This window comes from Panthera leo, chromosome A3, assembly GCF_018350215.1.
Source record: "Panthera leo isolate Ple1 chromosome A3, P.leo_Ple1_pat1.1, whole genome shotgun sequence".
NCBI lineage: Eukaryota > Metazoa > Chordata > Mammalia > Carnivora > Felidae > Panthera > Panthera leo.
Genome location: NC_056681.1, coordinates 18,766,404 through 18,778,686, shown reverse-complemented (window position 1 = coordinate 18,778,686; position 12,283 = coordinate 18,766,404). Strand labels below are relative to the sequence as shown.

The 12,283-nt window shown below is 52.7% G+C and overlaps 1 protein-coding gene across 8 annotated transcripts in view; it reads right to left on the bottom strand.

Annotated features, from left to right (window-relative positions):
• Positions 1–6,750: 6,750 nt before the first annotated feature.
• CHD6 (chromodomain helicase DNA binding protein 6) overlaps positions 6,751–12,283 on the bottom strand; it is a 205,853-nt gene continuing 200,320 nt past the window's right edge. For all 8 annotated transcript variants that reach the window (XM_042930946.1, XM_042930951.1, XM_042930952.1 and 5 more), the window contains one exon: positions 6,751–9,937. In XM_042930946.1, the coding sequence (XP_042786880.1) occupies positions 9,041–9,937 (897 nt within the window). In that variant the 3' untranslated portion in view covers positions 6,751–9,040. The remainder of the gene's footprint in view (positions 9,938–12,283) is intronic.

The following is a 12,283-nucleotide window of genomic DNA, read 5'->3' as shown; positions in this document are numbered from 1 at the left end:
CCTTGGGCTTGTTTTGGGGTGCTGGGTTGTGCACTGAGAGCGCTCGGCCTGCCTCTCCATGTCCTTCCTGCAGGGGAGGCTACCTACCTCCTACTCGTCTGGGGAAGGGAAGGAAGTGGCTGCAGGGGCTCAGTCGGCAAGACTGCCTGCTCCAGGGCCACCGTCACTGTCCTCCACCCCTCTGTCTCTGTTTCTCTCAGATGCACACCAACACTAGGACTCCTGGAGTCAAGGCCTTGTTCCTTAAATGCATATACTCTGCTTCCTGATGGGGACATTTGACAAGGGACTGAGTCAGAGTAGGAGGGTCCTCCAACCTGGGGAGCCCAGGGGCCCCGGGGGCTGGGGTCAGGGCCTTCCTCAGGCCCCTGTGACCTACCTGACAGGACTGCACGTGCCCCCTCGCCACTCCCCAAAGGCATTCACCGGGGCCTTGGCAGCCCCTCTGGCTCTTTGCTGGCCTGGAAAGTTTGGGATCTGTGAATGGAAAAGCCCGGATCAGAGCTGGAGTGGGGATGGGAGTGAGGGGGGTGGGTGGGAGCGGTGTCTAGAGTTTTCCTAGTCTGGCCTCCTCTTGGTCAGAGCCAGGAAAGAGGCTTAACACCTCAGCAGCCCTGAGTCACTGCCTGCCCTGCTCAACCTGGGCCCCCCCAGCCCCCGCCTTCCTGTTAGCCTCCCCCGACTCATACCTGCAAGGTGGCCCTTGGTGGTATCCCCCACTCTTGGGAAGTCCCTGAGGATTCTTGGGGACCCCCAATGTGCTGGGGATAGAGAAACGTGGGGCCCAAGTGTCATCTTGAGTGGGTGATACAACAGGCACATACACCCCACAAGACCAGAGTCAAGGGGCCTAATAATTTGCCTAAGGAGGTTTTGCCAAGCTGCTTCAACCCGGCCTCTTGTCTGCTCCCGGCAAGTGCCCAGCACCTCCCCCATGTGGGGCCGCAGCGTCTCCCTGGACCCCCCCCCCCCCACAGGTGGAGAGCCCCTCTGGGAGGGAGATGCTAGCTGCCAGGATTGCACTGACCTGCACTCCCAAGCTTTTCCTTGTGTCCTGAGAGCCGGCGGGACTCTCCAGTGGGAGACAGGACAGTCCCCTCCCTTAAAACGCATCCCGATTCTGTATTCTCCCAGGTCACCTGCTGGTTGTGTAGGAACCTGCCAACGCCCACGGCTCTGCAACCACTCAAGAAGCAAACTATGTGCTCTGTGCGTCCTGGATCCAATCTGCAGACAGATACTTGCTCAGTGGATTTCGTTTTTTTGAAAACTGAACTTACCGCATACGTTGAAAAGTCCATCTTCTATTGAAAAAAACACTCAGGGTATGGGGGAACACAGAGCCCGCCTTCCCGCATGGCATCACTGGCTGTCGCCGGTCGAAGCTGTCCCTTTTAGTCGGGCATGATCCCCTCCATTTCCTATTGCCTTATATCTGGCCCCTGTCCCTCACGTGTGTCGTCTGCCTTGCCCGGTAGGTGTGGGAGTCTACAAACACTGTCAGACTTTGAGAAGCGAGCGCACGGGCCACTGATGCCTCCCCAGATGGACACAGACCATTGTTTAGTTGTGTTCGGGCACGGCTGTCCAGGCAGGGGCAAAGCCCACAGCTCTGCATTTTGCCTGTCACAATGAAAACCACACTGAGCTGCTCTGGTCACCCAAAGGGGATGGAGGTGACTGTGGCTTGACCTGTTCTTGATGCACCCTTGGCACATCTTTAAAAATCCTTTCTACAGGGGCACCTGGGTGGCTCAGTCAGGTAAGCTTCTGACTCTTGGTTTCGGCTCAGGTCATGATCTCATGGTTTGTGAGTTTGAGCTCTGCATTAGGCTCTGGCTGACAGTGCGGGGCCTGCTTGGGATTCTGTCTCCCTGTCTCTCTCTGCCCCTCCCCTACTTGCTCTCTACCTCTCTCTCTCAAAAATAAACAAATCTTAAAAAAAGATCTTAAAAAAAAAATCCTTTCTATAATTTTGCCCACTAGGATAGGTGTCACATTGACTAGGCTGTAGTTCCTGGATCGCCCACCTTCCTTTCCTGAAAATGTCAGCACTTCCTCCCTCTTGTCTCCCACACCTCTGCCGCCACCCACGACTGCTGGGATGCAGCGACGGCCATCCCATTACAGATCCTTTTGGCTCCCGTGCGTGCATAATCCCACCACTGGCCGGCAGGAGATGTCTAGCAGATGTAGCTGTTCCTTCAGTCCGTCCTGTCCTCCCAAAAGGAGGTCCCCAACAGCAGAATGGTGTCTGATCTGCCTCCCCCCCAAGCCCAGCCTCACTTGGTGCACAGCAGGAGAGGCTGGAAGTCCCCAGGCAGTGGCCGAGGGCCCACCGGCTGTCAATCAAATGAGGGTGGAGCTGGCCGCGGTTGGGGACCGAGGAGGGAGGGGCCTGCTGCCCTGAGCTGCAGGTGTGGGAGGGGGAGGGATGGAAACTCATAGCTGCATAGACCGGGTCTCCGCCGCTCTTTCCTGGGTTCCTCTGAACTCTGCTTCCAGGATGTGGCTGCAGTCAGCCTGGGCCAGGGGACCCCCCCCCCCCACCCTCCCCCCACCCCCCCCCCCACCCCGGCTGCCAGGGCTGCTATTGCTGCCCTGCGCTCTGCGCTCCCACGTCTGGCCTTCCCGTCGCCTGGCTCCGGGTGGGAGTGAGGCCAGTGCAGGCTCACCCCCACCCCCACCCCCACCCCCACCCCCACCCCCCCGGCCTGTCTTCCTGGGAGGCCTCCCTCCCAGCCACTCTGCAGGTAGACAGCGCACCGCCACCAGCCACGGACCGGACCCGGGTTGCCGGCCCCTTCCCCAGACACAGACGGTGTTGCTTCCTGGTCCTTAAACCCACGTCCTGTGTTTCACTCGGGCTGTGCCCTCCTGCCTTTTCTGGGTCCTCTCTGTAAACACTGCCTCTTCTCCCACAGCGTCTAATCCGTCCTCGGGCTCTCCTGAGCGTGGGGGCAGGGCAGTCCCAACTTTTCCTCCAAAGTGACAGTGCGCCCTGGGGGTTTGGAGGTGGCCCCTCAGGAGGCAGGCCCTCGGTCCAGGGCTACTTTGAAGCCTCTGCTTTATCTTCACAGGTGTCACTCTTCTAATGTGCGTGCAAAAACACGGTCAAATAAATATAAGAAGACTTTAAATGACTTCCTTTCTGCACTGAATCTATGAATAAAACCGATGCTCTAGGCCAGGGGTCTGCGAACTATTTCTGTGAAGGGCCAGATAATAAATATTTTCGGTGTTGCAGACCACGTGGTCCCGTGACAGCGCTCAACTCTGATCGTGTGGTGCACAAGCAGCCACAGATGGTACGTTCAGGAGCAGGTGTGGCTACGCTCCAATAAAACTTAATTTATGGTCTCTGAAATTTGGATTGGGTATGATTTTCACATGTCAGGAAATATTCTTCTTCTTTTGGTTTTTCCATTATTTAAAACGTAATGTCCACTCTTGGCTCGTGGGCTATACAAAAACGGACGGGGGCTGTGCTCTGTGGACTCCACGCTGCCATCAGACCCACCTCTAAATTCCAGCTGAAGGCAGGTGGCAGCCTCCCTGAGCCCTGTCTTCATGTGGAGGACACGTTTGGGGATGAGCTCCTGCACGTCAAGGCCTGGCACAGTGGGCAGAGCAGAGGAAATGGGCACCCAGGGGCCCGTGCCGGAGCCGCCCTGGGGGGAAGGTCACGGCCAGGGCCTGGTGGGCATGGAAGGAGCGGTGCTGCTCCCCTTCCCAGGCGGCTCGTGCTGCACCCAGCACACGAGTGGTGGGCGATCGTTGAACACCCTGGGGCGAGGGGGGAGCACACCAGAAAGCTGGATCAAAGCTCTCCCAGTTGGGTTGCTGGTCCTGCTTACTCAAACCTTGGAGCAGAAATTAGGCTCCAGCCTTTAGAGATGGTCTGCTGTCTGGGAGGCTGGTTTCCCTGTCATTTGCGAGATCCCCCTCCTCTCGGTCCCGGCCAACTTCCCTCTGGCCCTTCTGGCTGAGAAGTTACACAGACCCCTGCCACTTCTTTCTAAGACTGGACGCTGCTTCTCGCGTGGCCCCTTAGGCCTGGGCCTGGTGTGTCTGAGCACCAAGAATGAGACTCCAAGAATGACCCTAGGCTAGCACAGCAGGATGGGAAGGAAACACCTCCCCACCCCCCCACCAGTTACCCCGCTCATGGCAGCTGGCCCCCCAGCCCCTTCCCCTGCTCACCATTCCTATCACCCTATTTCCCAAAGCTGCACCAGAAGGCAGTTTGCTTCATGCCCAGACTAGATGCCCATGCTTATCCCCTGGTTGGCTAATGGCTCTGCAATCTGTCTTTCTGGGTCCCCAAATCCCAGCTCTTGTCGTTTACAGGTTGGGTGCCTGGACAAGTTATTTCACCTCTCTGGGCCTCAGTTCTCTCATCTGTAAAATGGGGACTTTTGAGTGACTGAGGGGATGGAGGGGATGGCCATAAAGCACTTAGAACAAGCTCTAACTAGAGGAGGTGCCTGCTAAATAAATGTGCACTGTTACATTGAGTGAGGTTATCAGAGAAGATACAGGATGCCTAGTTAAAGTTGAATGCCATATAAAAGTTTTTTTGTATAATTATGTACCAAATACTGCTTGGAATATACTTATACCAAGAGAATTAGTTTATCTGAAATTAAAACTAACTGGGTGTCATTTTCTCCCCTCCATCTGGCAAGTCTATACTGAAGGAGGCCCCAGAGATCCAGGAGGATCTTGGGACTTAGAGCAAGACCTTCCTCATCCCTGATTTGATTACCCTCCTTCCAGGGGACAGGAGACTGGTGCTCCTCCCCTCACCGGCTACTCAAAAGCGGTAAAGATACATGACTCATATGCAAGCATACTTTTCAGCACCCGACACTGGTCATTTTGATCAATCCTTTAGGTTGCGAGGTACAATTAGCCCTGTTCTACAGATGAGGAAACGGAGGCTTGGAGAAGGTAGGGATGTGCCCGTCCCCCTGACCCCAGAAGCCCCATCTCTCTTCCCTCTGCCCCCCTCTCTCCATCCTAGTTCATTCCTTTGTCCTTGGGCCTCGGGCAAGGGCAGAGCCAGAAATCCGACAACAGGACTGTCTCAGCAGCGTTAGCTTCAGGCACATCCAAACTGATCCCACGAACACCTTCCTCGCAGGAGCTGTACTCGGCTCACCCCACATACCCCCTCGAGTCTGGATCATGAGGGTGGCCCCAGAGCTGGCCACCCAGGCAGCATGCACCAAGGTCCTGAGCACCTGCCCTCATGCTTCTGTACCTCAGAGACTGGGTTTTGAGAAGCCACGGTCTGGAACCCAAGGTGCTGGTCACTGGGCTGGGTGAACCCCACTACTGACCTAAGAGACCATCCTTCTGTGGTTTCCAGACCAGACAAATGAACAGCAATTCTCGCAAGAAACCATTTTAAGGAATTCACTATAAATGAATCAAGCATAAAGTTTTCCAGAGGGTGTGGCCACAACTGTTCCGTTTTCCTCGGTGCCAATTTTTCCTGAGAGTCACTCAGTCAGATCTGGTCTCTGAGGCGGAGGGGGTCCCAGGCTGGCATCACAAAGGCTGGCCTGTTCCAACCGCAGGCTGGAGGGACGGAGAGGTTAGCCCCAGCTCTGCTGTGATTGATGACACAGCTTTGCTGTCTTCCAGTGGCTTTCATTAGGCACACTGGATGCCAGCGCCCTCTACCCAGTAACCAAGACGCTCTGAAGACAAATGAGGTCACTTATGGCAAACACACACAAAACACTGCAACACTAGCCCAACGTACTAAACTAATTGCACTCCTCTGCCCTCACAGAAGCAGACTCTACTGGGGCAGCCTCGGGGGTTAAGAGTGAAACCAAGACTATTTATTACTTATTCTGCATAAATTATTCCTCTTCCCAGAAGGAGGGCTCCCCACGTCTGGACTGGAGGGCTGCAAAGACTGGAATACACCCTGACTTGGAAAACCACAGCAGAGGACTCTGGGGTCTTAGAGAACAATGCCTCACCCATTCTCCAGGCTCTTCAGCCGCCATCCGTCGGCCCCTAGTGGTGACCCAGCGAGGGTGAAACTGGTGGGTGTCTGGCTGTGTGGCCAGGGCTTCAGCACTTTCCTGCTAGTCTCCTCGACAACTTCGGACACAGTCCTTCTGGGGCTTGAGAAGAAAGCTAAGGGCCACCAAATTCTTAACAAGCCTTAAGAATTCTGAGGCACTCCTGTGTTTTGGGGCCTGTTCCGATCCCACAGTGGTTCCACCGCCCCCCCCCCCCCCCCCACCCCGAGGTCCCAGGTATGTGATTTGAGGCGGGGCTTCTAGAAAGTGGTGCAGTTGAGGCGTCGGCTGGAGCCTGGAGCGTGGAGTGGCAGGAGCGTTCGGGCCCCAGGTCCGGGAAGCAGGGACTCTACTGCTCTCCCTTCTACAGCACGTGTTTTAACCAGGTGTGCCGGTGGGTCAAGAGATAAGGCAAATCAACCCCCGTGAATGGATATTTAACAAGCCCCCAGTAGCGTGCCCAGAACAAAGTGGGCACTCGGAAAGACCGTGGACTGCTGTGTGCAGATGATGTATTTATACAAGGCCCAGGCAGCAAGAGACATCCAAGTGCCACTGAATTTGACTTTTAAAATTGTTTTTTTTTTTTTTTTTTTAAATCCAGGATCAAGACCACAGACAATTTATTATGTAAGACACGGGGTGAAGAATGACCAAGGAAAGTTATGGCTGTGAGTGACATGGAACTTAGATGAAAAGGCTCAAGTTTGCTGAAGAGAGTTTAAATTTGGCTTTTGCTCTTGGAAACGTCAAAATAATCATAAGAAGCACTTATGCCTTACAGAGCAAATAATCCACAGAGTGTCATTTTCATTTTGCAAACAGGGACACAATAGCAGTCAAATATAAGCCTAAACACCCAGAGAGTTAAACATACAGGTTCGGTAAGATATAACAAGGGGTTTAGCATGCTGGTGGGTTTTTAAATCAAATCCATATTGAACCCTGTGACCTACTGGAGGTTCTAAGTGGAACCTAGGGAAAGCAGCTTTTCCATACAAAACAACAACGAGGACAACAAAGGAAACCCAGGCTCTGCTGGATGTCTATAATACTCATTTGCAGTAAGGCTTTCAAGATACATGAATTTTTATAGCATTTGTATTTTAAGGATTTAGGGCAAATACATTTTTTTTCTACTTGATAAAAAGAAAATTAGTACTTAAAAGGTTCAAAAATATATCGATTGAGTGATTTTTTTTTTACATAAATAAATTATATTGATTTTTAGGATTTAACAGCTGAAAAAACCCTTTCTGCTTCCACTGGAGGCAAAACTGAACAAAATGTTAGTTAAATAGAGAGCAGCATTTCTAAGAAATCTGTTGTCAGCATTATCGACCATCTATGCTACAAAGATGTCATTAAATAGGATTTGTTCAATCAACGGATTCTTTCTTCTTATGCGATCGGTTACAAAATTTCTGATTTTTATCTCTGATTCATAACTCCACCGTTCGAAGATACATCTTATTTTTTTCTTCGGTCACAATTTAACAGACTTCTTTGAGATGCTCATTTTAACATTTACATAATTTATAATCCCAAATGTATAAAAGACAATGACAAAAGCATCATAAATAAATAATGCAAACTGAAATAGTTATGTCAAACTTTTGGACCTTCTGATAAATTAGCAAAACTGTAACAGGAAAAGTAAAAAATACAGTAAATTGTGGCAACACCAAGTGAAACTGGTACCAATAGCACTTCCAACGTCTCTGACGGCCCCCGCACGGGCCCTGTGCCCCCCAAGTCCTGAACCACGAGCTTATTTCCAGTCTCAGAGCACGACCGGCCCTCTGGAGTGCGGGACACAAGTGGGAGGGGAACGCAGGCAGGGTTAAGCGCCACTCAGGCAGGTGCTTCCCGAGTGAGAAGGGAAAATGATGTTAATTTGCAACAGTCTCGACTAACCTGATCTGGAATCTGGGTCCAACTGTGTAATGGAAACCGAATAGAGAAAAAAAAAAAAAAAAATGGGAGAGAAGAAACAAATTTTCACAGTCGTTTTATAAAGGTGGCACACACCAGTTCGGACAACCTCAAATAATTTGACGAAGGGACCTAGCAAAGTGTAAAAGTGTTGAGTGACTATATCCTCGAAGGCTCCAGAAAGAGCCCTACTCTTGGTGAAGGGGAGCACAAAGTAAAAACTTGTGAGGGCCTGGTGGTGGCCGGAGCGATCCTTGAGAGTGAGGTGAGCAGTGTGCAGCCCCACAGAGGACGAGCCCCTCACCCGCCCCCATTGCCGGCAACAACCCCGGTGTGTAAAGCTTTTCCATACTGAGAACGATCTTTACGTGGGGGAGACGGCATACATATGTATAAAATAATGCCTCGTCAGTATTCCTTCTTGCTGCAGGTGTCTGAAAAACCATTAAGGGGGATGTCCTGTTACTACCAGTAAGGTTTTTGCTTTCTAAAGAAATGAGTATATGCATTTTCAACCATTAGTTATATACTTCTGTCTACACTACTCATTTAGTCCTCATGATAAAATAGGGAAATATCTTAACTAAAAAATACGCACGAGCACTTCCTTCTTCTGTGCTTTTTGGTTTCCCCATTAGATTCTTCCCATTCAACACAGCTCACGGAAAAAAGAGCTCCTCTCTGTCTCTGTTCTTTGGCCCTTTGGTGGTAAATCCCTAGACAGCTTTCTTTTGCCACTGTCCCTCCTCAGGTGAGTGGGAACTTGGAAGAGAAGGGGGAAGGGTGTGTCACCACATACTGTATTAGCTACGGTTGCTGGAATGAACAACTGGGTAACAGAATGAGAATTCTGTGCCTCCTACACTAGGTCGACGACACTCAGCTAATGAAGTGGCAAGACCCTGCAACTATTAACATCTGTGACCACAGTTCTCAGAAAATTAGGTAGGTAATATTACTTATGGAAACACAGGTTCTTATGAAGGTGGAGTGAGGGAAGTAACAAACCTTTATGGGATAAGAAACTTACAAGTCACAATCATTTCTTAAATGAAACAGTTCTAATTGGTGTCACTGTTGGAGTCTTTGAGGCCCCCTTCCCTGGCCTGTGCCACATGTCCTCTCTCTGGAGGAACGGGGGCCCTGGGTTCGGGGCAGTTCTGATCGCCGCCTGGCTCCTTTTCGGACCCGGGAGCAGGCTCTGGGTTGGGGTTCAGGCTGTCCCCTTTTGTTTTCTTCTTCTTCCGCTTCTGGCTCTCCAGACCTACTGCTTCAGAGTGTCTGGCCTGCTGCATTGCTGGCAGAGCCATGCCCATGCCCGGGGACAGAAACATGGATGGGTAAATGAGTCCAGGAGACACTCCTGGGATGAGAAAGGGGTTAAAAGCCACAGGACTACTGGTAGTTATTGCAGGTTCGGACTGATCAGAAAACGGACCAGGACCAGGCTTGTCTTCAGCTAATGTGTCCGTTTTTACATCATGGCTACTCGGCTTGTCTTCTACAGTCTTTTCGGTCGCTGCTGTGCCACTTTTTGTTGTGCTTGACAGAGGCGCTGCAGCGGTGTTGGTGCAGGCAGTGGCCATGGGTGCATTGAGGAGTCCCCCGACACCGAACATCTGGGGCACTGCGGCCATTCCCGGCAGCATCATGGGCAGCATGCTCAAGGTGCTTTTGACCTCTTCGCCCGTGGGCATCGTGGCGAAGCCGGCCGGGAACCCCACCAGGCCCGTGAGGGGGATGCCTGGCAGATTTCTCATGTTCTGGAGTCCTACCAGGTCCATCCCAGCGATCAGTCCGTTCATGAACAGTGGCCCCATCCCCGAGGGAGAGTCCGCCACGATGGCAGGGGTCTTCAGGAGCTCGCTCCGAGGCCGCCTCCCCCTCCTTCGGGGGCCCGCATCTCGAAGAACAGGCTCGGCCAGGGTGTGATTGAACTTGTTTTCTGGGAGAAATCCCTGCAAAAGGACAAAGAAACACGAGATGCCGAAGGTTACTGGAGGGCAGGTGATGGGCTGGGGATGAAGACCAGGGTTCTGCACTGGGCCAGACTGCCCCTGTTCCGCCAAGGACCCGAGTGGGAGCCCCCTGCCTACCTGCCTCGACAGCTCTCTAGCCTAGGTGCGTCTGAGGTCGTTGGCTTGGGAGGCCGAGAGCCAGCCACCACCAGCACACGACAGCGGCATCCACTCCCTGGAGGAGCTCGTCAGAGAGCTGGGAACTGGAGCCCAGCTAAGGACACGCAGGTCTTAGGCGAGACTTACAGCTGCAAGGCCTTGACCAAAGCGAGCGTTCATCTTCCTTGTGACACAGAAGCAACAAAGCAGAGTAGGGGAGACAGAGTTTTGCAGGAGATGGACCTGAATTTTGGTCCCAGCTCTGTAACTAGATGTGGGACTCGGGCCACCTCAGCTAGACTCGCAGAGTGCGAGTGAGAAAGGACCATGACATCTCTCTGGCCTTACTGGAGGCAAAGTGTGCAGCACATTACCCGACCCACAGGAACAAGTGCTTACTGGAGGGGTGCCAGTGACCGCACATACCTCACTCCCTGTGGGTCACAAGTTCCTGCAGGACAACTCTGTCACCAAACAGGGTGTCTACATGTTTGCTGAGGAGACGAGGGCATTCTTAATGTGGCTGGGGAAACACATCATAGTGACTGATGTTCTGGTTTCCCTCAAGGGAGGCAGTCTAATTTCCCTCTCATCAGAGGGCCGTGCTCTGGTTTTCCCAGCTGGTGGAGAACCCCGGGGCTAAGCACCACGCGGCCCGCCATCCAGCTCTGCTGGCACGTGGGTCACCCAGCACCACGCATGCTCTGCTACCGCCATGCGGACGATTTACTATGGGGAATCAGGGAACCTGCTGCTCCAACGGCATCAGTGAGTGGTAGGCCACACGGCGGACAAAGCACCAGGCTGGCAGCGGGCTTGCTGCAGCCTTATGCACTCCTTCCTTCGTGACCGTGATTCAGGGGCTCTGGGGGGCGACGAGGATGTACCAGAGCCTGCCGGAGAGCCCACTCTGCCAGAGCTTCCCGTCTGGTTGCAGAGAGAGAATTAAACAAACCAGTGCAATTACAGCATACCTAACTCTGAATTTGTTCCCAAAGCAGCACAAATAATCCCCATAGCAAGAGAAAGGGAGAGATTTCTCTCAGGACCCTCTGCATGGAACCCCTGAGTCACCCGGGAAACCACACCTTTCCCTCTTTCTACTGCCTCCCGCTCCTCCCTGCTGTCATTGAGCTCATGGAGGCGGTGCGTGTCCACGGGCTCAAAGGCAAGTTGGGACAACTGCTGTTGAGCAGTCTCAATCTTTGTGGAGAAGAGCATGGAGAAAAAGCCCTTCCCTGTGGTCCCTGGAAGTCCTCTCTCCTTTCTGAGCCATTGAAGGAAAGCAGCCTTAACTGCCTGGGCTTCTCCTCGTGGGTCCTGTTACAAAGCTGGTGTGATTCTGCCACCTTCTCTTTGATCACAGCAACGATGAGGCTAAAGATGTTGAGTGGCCATTAGGGATCCATCACGGTGGGTTTGCACTGGGGACGCAGGTCACCATCAGGGCTGGAATGTGGAAGCCGGGACAGGCTCCAGCACAGCAGCATGACGTGGGAGGGCCCAACAGTGAGGCCCCCCCGTGCGCCGATGCTGGAGGAGCCCACGCTTCTCTACGGCTGACTCTGCTGCCTTCTCAGGATTCTCAGCTGTTTGTATGCACGCCTTCCCTTCCTGCAAGTCTGCAGTGGGGAGTGGGGACCTGATAAGACACAGTTGATACTCCACCAGTCTACTCTGAGGCCCAGATGCAGGGCCCCGGCTGCAGTCCTTACTGGAGCATACTTGGAGTGAGAAGGCAGGGACAGGTCGCACCAAGAGACACCAGAAGGGCCTGAAAAATACTTTCATTAGGGCCAGGACTGCTAAAGAAAATAGGAAAGGAAGTCAGGAGTCCACAGATACCTAAGGGCTGAGACTGACAGCCAGGTCTGAGAATAGTTAAGATGACTCTTCACAACCTTGGGGCGCCTGGGTGGCTCAGTCGGTTGAGTGTCCGGCTTCAGCTCAGGTCATGATCTCACAGTTTGCAAGTTCGAGCCCCACATGAGGCTCACTGCTATCAGCACAGAGCCTGCTTTGGATCCTCTGTCTCCCCCTTCTCTGCCCCTCTCCTGCTTGCACATGGGTGCGTGCTCTCTCTCTCAAAATTTTTGAGAACAATTTTTGAAGAAAAAAGAAAGATGTCTCTTCACAACCCTCCTAAGGACCTCTACTTCAAACTTTAATCCAGGAGTTCTGGCATCT